This window comes from Amblyraja radiata, chromosome 5 (assembly GCF_010909765.2).
Source record: "Amblyraja radiata isolate CabotCenter1 chromosome 5, sAmbRad1.1.pri, whole genome shotgun sequence".
Taxonomy (NCBI): Eukaryota; Metazoa; Chordata; class Chondrichthyes; order Rajiformes; family Rajidae; genus Amblyraja; species Amblyraja radiata.
Genome location: NC_045960.1, coordinates 4,180,463 through 4,200,858, shown reverse-complemented (window position 1 = coordinate 4,200,858; position 20,396 = coordinate 4,180,463). Strand labels below are relative to the sequence as shown.

General features: G+C 44.5%; 1 protein-coding gene across 1 annotated transcript in view; it reads right to left on the bottom strand.

Moving 5' to 3' along the window:
* LOC116972889 (dynein heavy chain 8, axonemal-like) overlaps window positions 1–20,396 on the bottom strand; it is a 574,435-nt gene that overhangs the window by 191,064 nt on the left and 362,975 nt on the right. The window contains exons 56-61 of the mRNA XM_033020476.1: window positions 20,122–20,262; window positions 15,576–15,804; window positions 13,363–13,509; window positions 11,387–11,517; window positions 10,086–10,208; window positions 1,163–1,376 (exon numbers count right to left, since the gene is read on the bottom strand). Of these exons, the coding sequence (XP_032876367.1) occupies window positions 1,163–1,376; window positions 10,086–10,208; window positions 11,387–11,517; window positions 13,363–13,509; window positions 15,576–15,804; window positions 20,122–20,262 (985 nt within the window). The remainder of the gene's footprint in view (window positions 1–1,162; window positions 1,377–10,085; window positions 10,209–11,386; window positions 11,518–13,362; window positions 13,510–15,575; window positions 15,805–20,121; window positions 20,263–20,396) is intronic.

Here is a 20,396-nt window from a genome sequence, read left to right as displayed (position 1 = left end):
GGCAGGTACGGGATACTGAGTTGGATGATCAGCCATGATCATATTGAATGGCGGTGCAGGCTCGAAGGGCCGAATGGCCTACTCCTGCACCTAATTTCTATGTTTCTATGTTTCTATAAAGGGATTTGATAAAATGCTGCATAAGCTGCCTCTGAATTGAAGCGCTTAGAATTGCATGGGTATTAACATTAAGTAGGGAGAACATCGTGAAGTGACAGTAAACGGAGACTGACAGGGAGGTGTTTTCTGGAGTGTAAGCACTTCACTACTTGCACCACTGGTTTTTCCAAGATATATTAATAACTATGACTTGGTAGTACAGGGCACAATTTGCAAATATGAATGACAGAAATATAAAGAGACTTGGAGGGTGAAGAGATGAATTGACCTACGCAAATGACTTTTAACGTAGAATAATATAAGGTGTCAAACTGTACAGATAGAAGATTCAATGAAACGGCTACTGGTTTTGTATTGGGGACCAAAACCAATAACATTATTTTGAAATGTTTAACAATGCTGATATTTACTGTGTGGGAAGGAACTGCAGATGCTGGTTTACACCGAAGATAGACACAAAAAGCTGGAGTAACTCAATGGAACAGACAACATCTCTGGAGAGAAGGAATGGGTGATGTTTCAGGTTGAGACCCTGTTGATATTTACTGTATTAGTTTGTAAAAAGGGAAATACATAACAACTGAGGGTCATGCTGTCTTTGACATCTACTGGCTAATTGTGTGGCTTTTACGTCTTGTGGGAGTTTATTAAATGGAGTCAAGCAGCTCTGTCATGGACATCCTTCTGATGCCCAGCCTCCAGTGGCAAGTCTCCACTATTCAAGATGGAAAAGATCTTTGCAACAAACCTGCGAGTTCACTAGCTTATGCCTATCATCTTAAACTAAATCAAACATTATTTTTAGCTAATAATGCTGTGCGAATAAGATTAATTAGAACTCCTTCTATACTTTTTGGGTTAATTGCAACTTTAACACATTAATGGCTGAAATGTTATGCTGGGGTATTGAAGTTTTAGAAGACAGTAAACTGGCATTAAAATGATCAGCGTGGAATATTTATGATAACCACAACAGACACAGAATGGAGGTTGCATTTGCCGATCAAAAATGAGGATCTTCTAGAGACAAGTCGGTGCTTACCAAAAATCTTCTCAATTGAAGCGTTCGTGGGGAGTGTACAGTTGAAGATTGTGAACTGACGTTTTAATCGCTGAGGAATGTCATTGCGTCCGCCTCCAGGGTGGATCATTGCAGCCATTAATTGTACATCAACAATTTTAGTAAAGTCTCCTGGTTTGTCCAGATTGTACATCCCATGCATTTCCACCATTTGACGAACTATTTCATTAGTGATCTGAAAGAAAGAAGATGATCAAGACTATTTCTTAAAATGTTCCAAAAATGTTGATGTTTTGTTTGGTTTAGAGATACAACATGTACCTTCGGCCCAACGAGTCCACACTGACCAGTGATCCCGAACATTAACGTTATCCCACACACACTAGGGACAATTTACAGCTACACCAAGCCAATTAACCTACAAACCTGCACGTCTTTCGAGAGTGGGAGGAAACCAAAGATCTCGGAGAAAACCCACGCGGTCACGGGGAGAACGTACAAACTCCGTAGACAGCGCCCGTAGTCAGGATGGAACCCGGGTCTCCAGCGCTGCAGCATTGTAAGGCGCAAAGCTACCACTGGGCCACCTTGCCACGTGGTATCGACTTTTGATAAATTGGAATAAGTGAGGTTACTCTGCACTAGCTCATTTGTTCAGAAAATAAAGAAATCCCATATAAGAACGGAAAATGTTTAACACTCTTAGGTCAGGCAGCATATCTATATTTGTTTCAGGATCACAAGCCTTCATAAGATCTGGGAAAGAGAGAATATGAAATTGGTTTTCAGCAGCAGATAAGGTGGGGGAGGGATGGGTAGAAAAAAGGGGACATCTCTGACCAGACGATAGCAAGTGAGTTAAAGAGAACATTTAAAACAGCATTTAGAAGCACATTGTGCTACTTTTTCGATGTAATGTGTTGTCTATAGCAAGGCGCTGTGACCTGCCTAGCAGAATGGACTAGACAAATAGGGCAACACAGTGGCATAGCAGTAGAGCTACTGCCTTACAGCGCCAGAGACCCCGATTCCATCCTGACTAGGGGTGCTGTCTGTACAGAGTTTGTACCTTCTCCTTGTGACCACGTGGGTTTTCTCCGAGATCTTCAGTTTCCTCCCACAGTCCAAAGATGTACAAGTTTGCAGGTTAATTGCCTGAGTACAAATACATAAACGTAAAATGGTCCCTAGTGTGCGTTGGATAGTGTTAATGTGCGGGGATCGCTGGTCGGTGCAGACTCGGTGGGCCGAAGGGCCTATTTCCGTGCTGTATCTCTAAACTAAACTAAACTAAACAAATCGCAAAAGAGAAACGGAGCTAAAACCAGGGATGGCCAGGTTTGATACAGACCAAAAGCTGCAATGTGCCAAGAGACAAGACAAAGTGTTGTCCTCAACCTGCCTTAGGCCTACTGTAATAATGCAGGAGGCCGACAGGCAGTCAGTGTGGAAGTGGAATAGTGAATTATGGTGACGGGCAACTGGAAGGTCAGGGTCATTCATGAGGACTGAAAGCAGGTGTTTCACAAAACCATCAACCAGTCTGTATTTCATTTCTCCAACGGAGTTATCACATTTACAACACTTCCTAACCTAGATTGGAAAATTAAAAAAAATGCAAATGGATTGTTGTTTTACCTGGAAGGACTGTTTGGATCCTTAAATGGTGAGAAGGGAAAAGATTAAAGAACATAAGTTGTATCTCCAAAACTTACATGACAAAGTGCCCTAAGATGGGAAATGGCTAGAGGGGATGGGGATGTAGATGGGGGATGAAATTGTAGACTAGGGAGTGATTAGTTCAAAATGCTGAAAGGGGAGAGAATTATGTTGCTGAAATTGGAAACTTTTAGGAGATACTGAAAATAGCACAAGTTGAGGCACAAGGGGTAAAGACCAGACCAGCACTGTTCTTGCTCTGTAGACGCAGAAGGGGTGTGCAAGAAATAGATGAGATACAGTCAAATAATTTGTTCATAGAGAAAGCCACTGTTCAAACAGAAGAAAGACACTTGGACAATTTGTCTGAAGTTGCTCATCACTGGAGTAAATGTAAGGAACTGGACAAATGTAATGGAGTCCTTAGGGTGGGAGAAAGTATAATCAAATCACTTTACCAGTTTATTTATTCATGTGTGTATATATTTATATCATGGTATATGGACACATTTATCTGTTTTGTAGTAAATGCCTACTATTTTCTGTGTGCTTAAGCAAAGCAAGAATTTCATTGTCCTATACAGGGACACATGACAATAAACTCACTTGAACTTGAGTCCAGAGTGTTTCATTGTCATGTGTCCCAGGTAGAACAATGAAATTCTTACTTGCAGCAGCACAACACAATATGTAAACATAGTACCCTGTAAACGATATAATAAAGGAGAAAACAAATCTTCAGTGTGTGAATGTATACACCTACACTCACATACACACATATTTGTGCCTTTTTACAATGCTGGAGACAATTTGAGATTATTATTCAGGTTTTTACACCAATACACAGTTCTTAACAAAAATCTACTCATCATGTGAAACCTTACAAATAACATATAAATTAGATAACTTCAAGGCCGAAAGTCAAAAACTGTTTTCATAACAGACAAATTTACATCATTTTACCCCCATTTTGGACACCAAAAATGTGACCTTAAAAACTCTACCGCATTTAGTCATGAATATTTAATTCATAAATATACCATATGAGCCCTCATACATATACATTTTAATAATGATCGAGGGAAATATCTTCATCAATACCAGGAGAATGGGGTTCGGAGGGAGAGATAGATCAGCCATGATTGAATGGCGGTGTGGACTTGATGGGCTGAATGGCCTAATTCTGCTCCTATCTCTTATGACCTTATGACCTTAGGAACGTCTTGCTTATATGTTGTGAGATAATATGAGGATAAAACGTTTCAGAAAGAACTGCAGATGCAGGAAAAAAATCGAAGATAGACAAAAATGCTGGAGAAACTCAGCGGGTGAGGCAGCATCTATGGAGCGAAGGAATAGGTAACGTTACGGGTCGAGACCCTTCTTCAGACTGATCTTGGGGTGTGGGGGGGGGGGGGGGAAGAAGAAAGAGGCAGAGGGCTGTGGGAGAGCTGGGAAGGGGAGGGGAAAGAGGGAGAAAGCAACGACTACCTGAAATTGGAGAAGTCAATGTTCATACCGCTGGGGTGTAAACTACCCAAGCAAAATATGAGGTGCTGCTCCTCCAATTTGCGCTGGGCCTCACTCTGGTGATGGAGGAGGCCCAGGATAAAAAGGTAGGATTCGGAATTGTAGGGGGAGTTGAAGTGCTGAGCCACCGGGAGATCAGGTTGGTTATTGCGAACTGAGCGGAGGTGTTGGGCGAAGTGATCGCCAAGCCTACGCTTGGTCTCACCGGTGTAGAGCAGCCAAAAGGGGGGGAGATGGGAAGATGTGGCCAGTGGTGGGATCCCGTTGGAGGTGGTGAAAATGTCGGAGGATTATCTGTTGTATGTGACGGCTGGTAGGGTGGAAGGTGAGGACAAGGAGGACTCTGTCCTTGGTATGAGTGGGGGGATGGGGAGTGAGAGCAGAGCTACAGGATATAGAAGAGACCCTGGTGAGAGCCTCATCGATAGTGGAAGAGGGAAACCCCCATTACCTAAAGAATGAAGACATCTCCGATGCCCTGGTGTGGAACACCTCATCCTGGGTGCAGAAACGGCGTAGTCGGAGGAATTGGGAGTAGGGGATGGAGTCCTTACAGGAAGCAGGGTGGGAAGAAGTGTAGTCCAGATAGCCATGGGAATCAGTGCGTTTGTAGTAGATGTATATCAGTAGTCTGCTATCTGCGATAGAGATAGTGAGGTCTTGAAACGGTAGGGAGATGTCGGACGAATCACAGAAGGGGACGAGTCAGAGTATGGAAGTGAGATCGACCGACTGACCAAATGGTGCCAGCGCAACAACCTGGCTCTCAGTAAGACCAAGGAACTGATTATGGACCAGTAGGGGAAGGATGAGGACCCACAATCCTGTTTATATTAATGGGACGATGGTGGAGAGGGTCAATAACTTCAAATTCCTGGGCGTGCATATATGAAAACATAGAAACATAGAAAATAGGTGCAGGACTAGGCCATTCGGCCCTTCGAGCCTGCACCGCCATTCAATATGATCATGGCTGATCATCCAACTCAGTATCCTGTACCTGCCTTCTCTCCATACCCCCTGATCCCTTTAGCCACAAGGGCCACATCTAACTCCCTCTTAAATATAGCCAATGAACTGGACTCAACTACTTTCTGTGGCAGAGAATTCCACAGATTCACCATTCGCTGTGTGAAAAGGAAAATTCTCATCTCGGTCCTAAAAGACTTCCCCTTATCCTTAAACTGTGACCCCTTGTTCTGGACTTCCCCGACATCGGGAACAATCTTCCTGCATCTAGCCTGTCCAATCCCTTAAGAATGTTGTAAGTTTCTATAAAATCCCCCCTCAATCTTCTAAATTCTAGCGAGTACAAGCCGAGTCTATCCAATCTTTCTTCATATGAAAGTCCTGCCATCCCAGGAATCAGTCTGGTGAACCTTCTCTGTACTCCCTCTATGGCAAGAATGTCTTTCCTCAGATTAGGAGACCAAAACTGTACGCAATACTCCAGGTGTGGTCTCACCAAGACCCTGTACAACTGCAGTAGAACCTCCCTGCTCCTATACTCAAATCCTATACTCAAATTCTTTTGCTATGAATGCTAACATACCATTTGCTTTCTTCACTGCCTGCTGCACCTGCATGCCTACTTTCAATGACTGGTGTACCATGACACCCAGGTCTCGTTGCATCTCCCCTTTTCCTAATCGGCCATCATGCAGATAATAGTCTACTTTCCTGTCCTTGCCACCAAAGTGGATAACCTCACATTTATCCACATTATACTGCATCTGTCATGCATTTGCCCACTCACCCAACCTATCCAAGTCACCTTGCAGCCTACTAGCATCCTCCTCACAGCTAACACTGCCCTCCAGCTTCGTGTCATCCGCAAACTTAGTGATGTTGCATTCAATTCCCTCATCCAGATCATTAATATATATTGTAAGTAGCTGGGGTCCCAGCACTGAGCCTTGCGGTACCCCACTAGTCACTGCCTGCCATTCTGAAAAGGACCCGTTTACTCATACTCTTTATTTCCTGTCTGCCAGCCAGTTCTCTATCCACATCAATACTGAACCCCCAATACCGTGTGCTTTAAGTCTGCATACTAATCTCTTATGTGGGACCTTGTCAAAAGTCTTCTGAAGGTCCAGATACAACACATCCACTGGTTCTCCCTTACCCACTCTACTAGTTACATTCTCGAAAAATTCTATGAGATTCGTCAGACATGATTTACCTTTTATAAATCCATGCTGACTTTGTCCAATGATATCACCACTTTCCAAATGTGTTGCTATCCCATCTTTAATAACTGACTAGCAGTTTCCCCACTACCGATGTTAGACTAACTGGTCTGTAATTCCCCGTTTTCTCTCTCCCTCCCTTTTTAAAAAGTGGGGTTACATTAGCTACCCGCCAAACCTCAGGAACTACAGAATCTAAAGAGTTTTGAAAAATGATCACTAATGCATCCACTATTTCTGGGGCTACTTCCTAAAGTACTCTGGGATGCAGCCTATCTGGCCCTGGGGATTTATCGGCCTTTAATGCATTCAATTTACCTAACACCACTTCCCGACTAACCTGGATTTCACTCGGTTCCTCCATCTCATTTGACCCCCGATCCCCTGCTATTTCCGGCAGATTATTTATATCAGAAGATCTTTCCTGGACGCAGAACACCGATGCAATTATAAAGAAGGCACATCAGCGACTCTACTTCCTGAGAAGTTTACGGAGATTCGGCATGTCGAAGAGGATTTTCCTAAACTTCTACAGATGCACAGTAGAGAGCATTCTGACTGGTTGCATCGTGGCCTGGTTCGGCCACTTGAACGTCCAGGCGCGGAAAAAGACTACAAAAAGTTGTGACCACTGCCCAGTCCATCACCGGCTTTGACCTCCCCACCGTCGAAGGGATCTATCGTAGTCGCTGCCTCAAAAAGGCAGCCAAAATCATCAAAGACCCACACCATCCTGGCCACACACTTATGGGATGGAGGTCTGGACATCCAAGGTGAAGATGAGGGAATGGGTGCCTGGAAATCGGAAGTCCTGGAGCAGATGAAAAGCGTGTGAGGTGTCTTGAACATAGGTAGGAACGGATTTGACCGGGGGGGGATAGGATGGAGTCGAGGTATGTGGAAATAAGTTTGGTGGGACACGAACAAGCAGAAACAATGGGTTTCTGACTGTCCTTGCAGACCCACTGTTTCTGCCTGTTCGTGTCCTATCCTCAAAATACAAGGTGTAGCTATGGGCATGCGCATGGGCCCTAGCTATGCCTGCCTCTATGTTGAGTACGTCGAACAATCCTTGTTCGAGACGTACCGTGGCCCTATCCTCGAACTCTACCTCTGCTACATCGATGATTGTTTTGGTGCCACCTCCTGCACCCACACACAACTCAGTGACTTCATCCACTTCACCACTAACTTCCATCCGGCACACAAATACACCTGGACCATTTCCGGCATTTCCCTACCATTTCTTGACCTCACTATCTCCATCGCAGGTGATAGACTACTGACCGACATCCACTATAACCCCACTGACTCCCATGGCTATCTTGACTACACTTCTTCCCACCCTGCTTCCTGTAAGGACTCCATCCCCGACTCCCAATTCCTCCGTCTACACCGCATCTGCTCCCAGGATGAGGTGTTCCACACCAGGGCATTGGAGATGTCCTCATTCATTTGGGAACGGGGGTTCCCGTCTTCCACTATAGTTGAGGCTTCCACTATAGTTGAGCAGCACCTCATATTTCGCATGGGTAGTTTGCACCCGAGTGGTATGAACATTGACTTCTCTAATTTCAGGTAGTCCCTACTTTCTCCTCCCCTTCTCAGCTCTCCCTCAACCCACTAGCTCCTCCTCTTCCTTTCTTCTTCCCCACCACCCTCACATCAGTCTGAAGAAGGGTTTCGACCTGAAACGTTGCCTATTACCTTCGCTCCATAGAAGCTGCCTCACCCGCTGAGTTTCTCCAGCATTTTTGTTTATCTTCGATTTTCCAGCATGCGCAGTTCCTTCTTAAACAACGGTCTGCCATGACAGTCAGGTTTGTGGATTTTGGGGAGAAGGTTGTGTGGGGCTGGGGAACGATGAGGTTGGAGGCTTGGGGGGGGCAGGGAGCCGGAAGCAATGAAGCCAGTGATGGTGCTAGAGATAGTGGCCTGGTGCTCGTCTGTGGGGTCATGGTCCAAGGATAAGTAGGAGGAGGTGTCTGAGAGTTGGTGCGTGGCCTCAGACTTATAGAGATCAGCGTGCCAGACTACCACGGCACCTCCCTTGTCGGCAGGTTTGATCACCCTGTCTGGGTTGTTGCAGAGTGAGTGGAGAGCTGTACGTTCAGTGGGGAGAGGTTAGAGTGAGACAGGGGAGTGGAGATGTTGAGGCGGTTGATGGCCCGCCGGCAGTTTGAAATACAAAGGTCTAAAGCGGTAGATGGCCATGAGGGGGAGTCCAAGAGGAGGGGGTCCGTTGGAGACAGAAGGGGACATCACTGGGGGGCGGGGACTCCCTCCCATGGAAAAACCCTTTGATGCAGAGGCGACGGAAGAAGAGCTCCACATCGTGGTGGGCGCGGAACTCATTGAGGTGGGGACGGAGGGGAACAAAAGTGAGGCCTCTGCTGAGGACAGACCGTTCGGTATCGGAGAGGGGGAGGTCAGGGGGGATGGTGAACACACGGCAAGGATGGGGGTTGGGGCCGGAGGAAGGCAGGTGAGTGGACGGAGGCCGAGACGATGTCTGGTGGGGGGGTGGTGGGTGGTCAGGGAGGAAAAGGGTATGAGGACTATAGTGTGGGTGGGGAAGAGATGGGATCACATGGTTTGAGGGGGAAGGGGAAGACCCAGGGGAACAACCACTGAGGTTCCTTGGGTTAGGGGGACGAGCACTAGGACCCAGCACAGTTAGAGCCCGTGATGTAGGAGTCTGCAGCGTGGAGACATCAGGCCCGGTGCTGAGCCTAGGACTCAGGTAAGGTGATGGCTGTGGCCCTGCTGGGGAGTGTTGAAGTGGCGAGGGTCGATGGAGTTGATGGTGGGAGCCCGCGCGGAGTGGAATCCGGGTCAGCGGGCGAAGGGTAGGAGGTCCCGGTCAGCGGATGGTCGGTGAGGCGGAGAGATTCGGCGGGCCTGGTGAGGCGGTCCCGGTGAGGTGGCATGGTTTAGCGGTCCCGGTGCGGCGGCGAGGTTCGACGGTCCTGGTGAGGTGGAGAGGTTCGGTGGTCCCGATGAGGATAAAACAGTTATTTGATTGGCCCTCCTCTGTCATCTAAAAATAATAACTTCAACTACTAATAATTAATGATGGCTATGGCTTTTCTACCAGTATCTCACAAACTCAATAATCCATGACCAAGAAAGGCAAGGTCAGCATTGGAGCAACATCATGCACACGTTACTGAAAGTGTCAAATACCATTATGAGAGATATATATATATATATATATATATATATTGCTGTTCCTTCTGTTATAGAACTTTGACTACAACGTATGCAGGTGTTCAAGAAGGTAACTACGTTAATTTACTTGTTACATGAATGAGTTAAAAATAATCATTTTCACATTAGGCTTTTTCTTTCTACATTAGCTGCCTTTGAATCTTGGTGTTGATCATTCAGAGAAGATTTGACAGGGCCAGAGGCTCCTGTCTATTATATACACACACACACACACATATATATATATATGTACACACATATATATATACACATATACTCAAGACTGAATGTTTACTTTTTAAAACCAGTGTGAGATGCCACCACAGGTAAATCTAAGCCAAGTGATATTTTACCTGATCTCCCCACTCATTGATAACTGGCATGTTGATATCATCAACAAATATGGTCATTTTCCGTCCACTTGGCGGTCCATATGTACTTCCTACTCGCTTTTCCACATAACTTTCAACAGTTCTCTGAGAAGATAATACATATAATAGTTTAGTTTAGTTTATTGTCACGTGTACCAAGGTACAGTGAAAAGCTTTTGCTGGAATAATAGTTATAAAATAACTGTAAATTATATAACCACATAACGAATGAATGAATGAATGAATGAATGAATGAATGAATGAAAAAGTTTATTGGCCAAGTATTCACATACAAGGAATTTGCCTTGGTGCTCCGCCTGCAAGTGACAACATGACATACAGTGACAATTAGGAATTACACATAAAACATTAAACATGTGAATTAAATTAAATACCAGAGCAAAAGGAGGCTACAGATTTTTGGTTATTGAGTAGAGCTACTACTCGTGGGAAAAAGCTGTTTTTATGTCTGGCTGTGGCAGCTTTGACAGTCCGGAGTCGTCTTCCAGAGGGAAGTGATTCAAAGAGTTTGTGACCAGGGTGAGAGGGGTCAGAGATGAACTTGCCCGCTCGCTTCCTGGCCCTTGCAGTGTACAGTTCATCAATGGAGGGAAGGTTGCAGCCAATAAACTTCTCAGCTGATCGGACGATTCGCTGCAGCCTCCGGATGTCGTGCTTGGTGGCTGAGTCAAACCAGACCAGGATGGACAAGGTGAGAACAGACTACGATGGCCGTATAGAATTGGACCGTCATTGCCTGTGGCAGATTGTGCTTCCTCAGTTGCCGCAGGAAGTACATCCTCTGTTGGGCCTTTTTGACTGTGGAGTCGATGGTGACCCCTCATTTAAGGTTCTTGGAGATGATGGTTCCCAGGAACTTAAATGACTCCACAGATGTGACTGTGGTGTTGTTGATGGTGAGTGTGGGGAGGGGAGGGGGAGCTCTCCTAAAGTCTACAATCAATTCCACGGTCTTAAGAGCATTGAGCATAGTTATATGCCAGCTCCATGTGTTTTACAAATCACGATAAAATAGACTGTGGAATAATTTAGAACATTTAAATGCCATCCTATTGTGCAGTATAGGTAGGCTTGAGTGGCTGGACGTGTATTATTGCTGTTTCAATTGTCACAGCTGAAGTCTTGTGACAATTGAAACTGATTTTCAATTGAAACAAAGTTTTTTAGGCTTTGGAAAGGATGCAAAGGAGATATTTTACCTTCATTATACTGTCATTCTCAAGTAATAGGCTCACTTTTAGTTCCATTAATCTGTCTGTTACCTGGAACATATAGGGTTCTGTGGCAGAAGAGAAATTCAGACTTTTGGAGAGGTGTTCCTCAGGATCATACTTCTTCAAATACCCTTTAATCATTACTGTTTTTGCTGTTCCTTGTTCCCCAGTTAGAAGTACTGCCTGTTTAAAAAAAAACACAGAACATTCAGTTTGCCAGCAATATCTCCTGCATTATTTTACCTTTAGAAATGTAGGCTTACCTGTCAAGCCTTATTAATCTTTTTCTGTCAGTACGTTCCACATATTTACTTTTCAATTAATCAAATATATCGTTACCGGTGAAATAAATAAATTCTTACTTCATATTAACTGAGAAGATAGTGTCACAAGTGCTAAAGTTGGGAATTAGTTCAACTAGGCAATTCTGAGCAGAGGGATAAGAGTTGTTGATTCGCACTCGAATATTTGTGGTAGTTTCTAAGATAAAGTGATTTTTAAACTTGCAACAAGTTGGCAGATGGCTATAAATTGTATTTACTCATTTCTAAGTAATAAACCAAGTGGTAAAAAAGATAATGGTATTTTAAGCAGGTATCATGTATCTGGAAGAAATAAAAATCAAAGATAATGGACAAATACCAAAACGTTGTCATCTGTATTTCCTAGTAAGTGAGTGGCCATCTAAGAAACAGGAAGTACAAATGGTTCTGTTCACTGGTACTTACAGACAAGTATGAAACAGAAACATAGAAAATAGGTGCAGATGTAGGCCATTCAGCCCTTCGAGCCAGCACCGCCATTCAATATGATCATGGCTGATCATCCAAAATCAGAATGATTACATCTTGCAGATGTGAAGTTTACATGTGTAGGAAGGCACTGCAGATGCTGTTTTAAACTGAAGATAGACACAAAAAGCTGGAGTAACTCAGCGGGGTAGACAGCATCTCTGGAGAAAAGGAATAGGTAACGTTTCGGGTCGAGACCCTTCTTCAACCCGAAATGTCACCTCTGCCTTTTGTCCAGAGATGCTGTCTGACCCACTGCGTTACTCCAGCATCTTGAAGTTGACATGGGCTTAGTAAGGATTGCCATCTACATTGCCAAATTCGTAGTGTCCATTTTGAGGTTCTTTTTTGGAAAGGTCTTTCCCTGTATGTTTAGCTTTGGGTGCTTTGCTTTTCTTTGATGAAGACCTGCATGTGTAATTTAGGAGGAAAGAAAAAGACTACAAGACTGAAGAAGGGTTTCGGCCCGAAACGTCGCCTATTTCCTTCGCTCCATAGATGCTGCTGCACCCGCTGAGTTTCCCCAGCAATTTTGTGTACCTGAAGAATTAAAGCTAGCTCAGCAACTAAAAGCAAAGGATAATGCTCAACTGGAGATTTGGTGACTAGTATGTTATATGGAGATGGGCTTTGCAACGTTTAAAGTGAGGCTCCTTGCTTTTTGTATTGAATATAAATGTGATGGACTTCATTGTTGAGGGAAACAATTAAAGTTTGCTAAATTCTATTGCAAAAAGATTAGGTGATCACATCAATGGCAAATGGAATTCAGTCCAAGTGTGATGTAGAAGACAAACATGACAAGTTTGTTGTATTTTATGAAGCAACAGAGCAGCCACAGAGACTGTCACACAGTTGTACGGCCCTTTAGTCCACATCTACACTGACCACCAAGCACCCAGTTAGACTATTCTCTGCATATTTCCATCAACTCTTCTCCCCAGATTACAATGGTCAATTAATCTGCAACCCACAGGTCTTTGGGATGTGGGAGAAGAGTGAAGAATCCAAAGGAAACTCATGAAGACACAGGGAGAATGAACCTGCGAACAGTGATACACCAGCTCTACCAGCCTCATGCTAATGTTTAATTAATACAATTATCATGAAACCCTATGATCTCTGGGATTATAAAGCTCACACAATAAGTAAGAGTGCAGTGCCAGACCTGCCGCTAGGCATCCCCTTCCAGTTCCAGCGATAACATAACAACAAACTTCCTTCACTATGTACTTGCCTTATGTTGTTTAGCTATGATATTTACAAGAAAGTTAGTCTTAATATTGTCCACATTTGGTACCAGGATTGAATTATAGTCTGGTTCACTGTCAGGCGGGTATAAATACTCTTGAACCCACATTTTCCAGTTCTCCCAATCACCTGAAGCAAAAATAAAACACAGCAAATAACTGTTAAAACAAGAGAACAGTGGTTTGGTTCAGTCGCAATGCTAAATTATCTCAGGTTTCCTTTAAAATATCTCCCGACATTCCTGGGAATACTGCTTTATAAAAATACGTTTTTAATGTTATAAGGACCTATGTTTAAAAGTATGAATGTCCAGAAATTCAGTAAATTTGGAACATGACTATAATGGCTAATGAGTTCACAGTCAGATGGATTTGGAGCATCTATGTTTCTGGATTATTGGACAGTAAACAGAATCCGATCTATAATAGAATTTATGTACAGAAATACAAGAGGGTGGCCCGGTGGCGCAGCGGTCGAGTGCTGCCTTACAGCAATAACAGCACCGGGTTCCATCCTGGCTACGGGTACTGTCTGTACGGAGTTTGCACGTTCTCCCCGTGACCTGCATGGGCTTTCTCAGAGAACTTCAGTTTCCTCCCACACTCCAAAGACGTACAGGTTTGTAGGTTTAATTGGCTTAGTATGAGTGTAAAGAAACTGACCCCAGTGTGGGATAGTGTTATAATATGCGGTAGGATAGTGTTAATATGTTTCGGGTTGAGACCCACATCACCCATTCCTTCTCTCCGGGGATGCTGCCTGTCCCGGCTGAGTTACTCCAGGAGGGGGAGGGGGAGGGGGAGAGAGAGAGGGGGAGAGGGGGAGAGAGGGGGAGAGGGAGAGAGGGGGAGAGAGAGAGAGAGAGAGAGAGAGATATTCCAGCCTCTTAACCTCAAGCACCATGGTAAATCAACGCTTACAATAATAATCCACTCTATGATCTTTGGCAGTCCAAAAGCGGCGAAGGAAAATTAAACCCCCCCCACCCTCCCGTCTCCCCCGGCCAGTGATGTGATGCACGCGGGGGTCTGGACCAATCGCTGACAAGGTCTCGGACAAATCCCGTCCCCGGAGACGTCATGTCCCTTATTTGGCTTTTCGGCGTTGTGCTCGTTCGGTTATTTGGCTTGTCGGCATGGTTTCCATTCGGTATTTTGGCTTCCACTTCTTCACTTCGGCTTCTCGTCCTTCGTCGCCCCGTCCACAGGCGGCTCATCTAGCAATTGCCATCCCCACCTGAATCCATCCATCACTTCCCAGTTCTTGCCCCACCTCTTCCCCCATCATCTCTCTCCACTGACTATGGCCAGGGTGGTGAGTTGCTGCCTTACAGCACTTGCATCGCCGGAGACCTGGGTTCGATCCCGACTACGGGTGCTGTCTGTACGGAGTTTGTATGTTCTCCCTGTGACCGCGTGGGTATCCTCACGGATCTTCGGATTCCTCCCACACTCCAAAGACGTACAGTGATGTAGGTTAATTGGCTTGGTGTATGTGTAAATTGTCCCTTGTGTGTGTAGGATAGTGTTAATGTGCGGGGATCGTTGGTCAGTGTGGACTTGATGGGCCGAAGGGCCTGTTTCCGTGCTGCATCTCTAAACTAACTATCTCCCCTGTACTTAATTAGTCTGAATAAGAGTCCTGAGCAGAAACGTCATCTATCCATTTCCCTCTGCCTGACCAACTGAGTTCTTCCAGCAGTTTTTGCTCAAGATTCCTGCATCTGAGTCTCATCTGTGATGTGTGATGTAACATCATTAACAACTGGGTGTAATTCTGGGTTCTTGCTACCTAAAGGGCCTGTCCCACGTGGGCGTCATTTGCGCATCATTTACGTGACATCATTTACGCGTCACAACGCACAATGTGCGTGTCGTAACGCGCACATGGCATGCATTAAGAGCGCATGGCGTGCATTTTGCACGCATGGTGCTTGGTGACGTTGGCAGTGATGCCCGATCGCATGTGGCGCACCATAATTTTGGGATTCACAAAATCTTCACGCCCCACCAGCGTGACGCGCAAATGACACCCATGTGGGACAGGCCCTTAACACTGGAATATCTTCATCGTAAGGACTGCAGTTGTTCAAAAAACAGCTCCCACCTCTCCAAATTAAAAGACACCCTTGTATGTGATACACATTCCGTGCAATAACCTGAAAAAGCAACGGAAGATAGTTTAAGTGCACTTACCTTTCGGATTAACAAGGAACTCAAACATAGTTTCATTACTATCTGAAGGAATCCGAGGTATGTCAAGTTTGCTTTTATGGTTTCGTAAAAATTTCTCAAGTTTAATTCTGCTTTCTCTTTCCAATAGGGCACCAACACTCCACATCAGTCCAAATATAAAAAGCCGCTGAAGATGCACCTCGTTAAAAGTCACTCCAAACTCCAGCAAACCATCTAGAATGGTAATTGACTGGAAAAAAGAGAGATAGGTACATTATGACAGAAAGCACTTAAGGACTTACCCATCTCTTGTTAAGAAAATATTAACAGCATAGATTTAGAATATAGAATAGATGCTCCCATACATGAACAAATCGCTCATACTGATCCAAACGCTGCTTGCCCCTTTGTCCCAAGATTCAGTGTGAATTATGCTTTTTATACAATGAGGCTTTGAGAACATATTTAATCAGTCTGTGCGTAGAGCCAAGCGCGTGGGCAAGTGTCATTGGTTGCTCAGGTTCTATCTGTTCCCAGAGTTGCGAAGGATGGTCCCGGCATCGATGTCAGGCAATGTAGCAGTCAGCTGGACATTGTCGCACTGCTTATCCTTTGTCCCTTGTTCTTCCACACCAACGCCTTTGACCATAAGTCCATCGGGTGAGGGCCAGCACAGAACATGCTGCGAGCACTGCAGGACAAGGGTCCTGTGGCGTGGGTCTCTGATCAGACTGCCCAGTTTGTCTGGTGAAATGCCTCATTGCTAGAAGTCACCAACAAGCACCAACACCTTGATTGGTTGGCGCTGAGAGGGGCACTCCCAGTCATATCTTTGCATTAGCGTCAGCCTTACTACCGATGCCCTCAGGACGGCTGCTACGGATGCCCAACTTGCAGAGTGTAATGAGAGCCTGGACGATGATCCAAAGGTCCTGGTCACAGTTCATCCTGAGCAGCTCCGTAACAGAGGAGTCTCTGATTTATGGGCTCTTTGATCTGCCTGAAACACGTTGAGCTCCCAGCAGAGTGAGAAGAATGTTGCCTGGGTTTCAGCAGCTAAGTTACAGAGAAAGGTTGAACAAGTTAGGGCTTTATTCTTTGGAGCGCAGAAGGTTAAGGGGGGACTTGATAGAGGTCTTTCAAATTATGAGAGGGATAGACAGAGTTGACGTGGAGTTGACAGTCAGCTTTTCCCATTGAGAGCAGGGAAGATTCAAACAAGAGGACATGAATTGAGAATTAAGGGACAGAAGTTTAGGGGTAACATGAGGGGGAACTTCTTTACTCAGAGAGTGGTAGCGGTGTGGAATGAGCTTCCAGTGGAAGTGGTGGAGGCAGGTTCGATTTTATAATTTAAAAATAAATTGGATAGGTATATGGACGGGAAAGGAATGGAGGGTTATGGTCTGAGTGCAGGTAGATGGGACTAGGTGAAAATAAGTGTTCGGCACGGACTTGAAAGGCTGAGATGGCCTGTTTTCCGTGCTGTAATTGTTATATGGTTATATGGAGATGTCCATTAGGGTATGTTGCTGACTGACCCATTCTGCACTGCAGAGTACGTGCTGAGGGACGCACTGAAGCTTGGTGCAGCCAATGCCAAGGCTACAAGGGGAAGAACCACAGTCTAGGTACCTACGGCTGCTGGACATTGAGGGGCACCATCCAGTGGGAACACACCTCAAACAAGAGAAGGGATGTCGACCCACGGGACCATGGCAAGGGTGTTTAGTGTAAAGACAGATGTGAACACCACAAAGTATGACTATTGAATGTATGAAGAGTTTTTGAACCGGTTTTGTTTTATAAATATATATATATATAGAGAAAGATATATATATAGGAGGGAGATATTTTATTCTGAATAATTTTTTTTAAATTGAATCTCAGGCGAGATGTCGTCAGGGAATATTGTTGACTGGGCCATTCCAGACTGCAGGAATGCTTACTGAGGGAAACACTGAGATGTGGTGTAGCCAACGCCAAGGCTCTGTGGGGGATAAACACAATCTAGGATCCTTCCACTGCTGGACATTGAGAGGCAGAGTTTGCTTTGGACCCCCTTAAACAAGCAAAGGGATATCATCCCCAGGGGGCCACATGAGCAGCAAGGCTGTATTGTGTAAAGATAGGTGTGACACTACTGATAATGACGCCAATGAATATATAGATATTGAGAACATATGAAGAGTATTTGGTACAGTTTTTGCTTTGTATCTATTTTTCATTCTGAATAAAGTGTATTTTTGGAAAAAATAAATTTTTATATTCACCAGACGTTTCCACTAGTGGGAGAGTCTAGAACTAGAGGTCATAGCGACAGAATTAAAGAACGTTCCTTTAGGAAGGAGATGAGGAGGAATTTCTTTAATTAGAGGTCATAAGGTCATAAGGAATAGGAGTAGAATTAGGCCATTCGGCCCATCAAGTCTACTCCGCCATTCAATCATGGCTGATCTATCCCTCCCTCCTAACCCCATTCTCCTACCTTCCCCCCCATAACCTCTGACACCTGTACCAATCAAGAATCTATCTATCTCTGCCTTAAATATATCCACTGACTTTGCCTCCACAAGCTTATGACCAAGTAATCTCTTCTCATGACAGAGCTGGAAGTAAAACCAGTGCCATAAAAAGGGATTACTTAGTGGAAAGAAGAAAAATATTCATGAATGTGCTCAAAATCATCTTGAAAATACAATACCCTCATGAACATCCCGGCATTGTTGGCTCAAGGCACCTCCAAATGAAAATTGAGCATTTGAGATGGCATTAAGATTCTCAGCTCCATGCATTGGGAACAGGCAGAAGCTTTGCATGAATGGCAGAAAGTGCACACACCTTACAAGCTATCCACCACTCTCATCTCCATCAGGAATCTCCTGCCACAGCAATAAGAGGCCATGGTTTCCACCCTGATCTTTTCAGTCAAACTCACAACTGACGCAACCAGAGTGGAAGCAAGTCACCCTCAGCCCTAAGAGACCACTTAAGAAGATACTGCAAGACCTATTCAATAGCTTCATTGCTTCTTTAATGCAACTACCTCATTGCTACATCATACTCTCTAACTGTATCGCATGCACACAACCTTGTGTTACTTGGACATAGATACAAAAAGCTGGAGTAACTCAGCCGGGCAGGCAGCATCTATAGAGAGAAGGAATGGGTGACATTTCAGGTCGAGACTCTTCCAAAACATCACCCATTCCTTCTCTCCTGACCCGCTGAGTTACTCCAGCTTTTTGTATCTATCTTCGGTTGAAATCAGCATCTGCAGTTCCTTCTCACACACTTGTGTTACTTGGAGCAGGTTTGTCTGGTTGCCATGTTTAACTTTAACACTAATAACCCAGAGAACTTCAGTTTTGGATCGTTGACCTGTCCATATTCTATCTCACTTAGCCAGTTAAAACACAAATACAATGGAAGCTGTCCTCAGTGTGAAGATCTGTTCAGTGGCTGATCCCATCAGTATTATTATACAAAAACAACATAGTACCTTTGACATGTCCCAAGATCTCTACGCAGATGGTGGAGGACATTCACTAAGTATAACATGAATATTAAAACACAAGTTGGAGCAATTAGTACTAAGTCATTCCGTTTCTTCAGTCTGCTAATGCTCCTGTCCCACTTAGGAAACCTGAACGGAAACCTCTGGTGACTTTGCACCCCACCCAAGGTTTCCGTGCGGTTCCCGGAGGTTGCAGGTGGTTGCCGGAGGTTGCAGGTAGTGGAAGCAGGTAGGGAGACTGACAAAAACCTCCGGGAACCGCAAGGAAACCTTGGGTGGGGCGCAAAGTCTCCAGAGGTTTCCGTTCAGGTTTCCTAAGTAGGACAGTGGCATTATACTATTCAACAACATTGTGTTTGATCTTCCATCTCAGCACCAACCACGTACTTTTGTCTATGTTCTCACTCACTAACTGCTCCCGTTCACGAGCTGATTCTTGTTTATAGCTTATCTCCATGGTTTAACCCTATCTGGTTTAATCCTGTCAGACATCCTTCCCACTCTTATCCCTGTAACATAACAAGCTTAAAAAAGTGAGACAGATCAACAATTTAAAACTGAGGTACTCTGGGTTATTAGTGCTAAAGCTAAACAACCAGACAACCCTGCCCCAAGTAACACAAAGTTGTATGCATGCTACGCAGTTAGAGTATGATGTAGCAATGAAGTAACTTCATTGATGAAGCAATGAAACTATTGAATAGCTCTTTCATAGTTCACAAATTATAGTAGAATTAGGCCATTCGGTCCATCGACGCTATTCCGCCATTCAATCATGGCTGATCGCTGCCTCCTAATCCCATTCTCCTGCCTTCTCCCCATAACCCTTGACACCCGCTCTAATGAAGAATTTGCCTATCTCTGCCTTAAAAATATCCACTGACATGGCCTCCGCAGCCCTCTGTGGCAATGAGTTCCACAGATTAACTACCCTGATGAAGTTCTGATGAAGAATCTGAAACATTAACTCTGCTTCACTTCCCACAGATGCAGTCCTAATGCATTGAGTTAAGAATATATATTTAGCCCAAGTACTGAGAGGGTTCTGACCTGCATGATATAGTTGCACTCCAGCAAGTCCATTACTGGATTCAGGTTTAATTTCATGAACACATAACTATCTTCAAAAGCTTTGTGATACAAGGCTTTTAGAGTCTCAGCCTCATTTGAAGAATGCTTGTTTAACCAGGCCTGTAAGTGAAAACAGAAATGTTCAGATTAATCAGGGAGACAGGAGTTCATACCCCAGCATCCCAAGTAAAGGCCAGTAAAATACAGACAGTTCTAAAACGATACATTCAATTCAATTCAATTCAATTCAACTT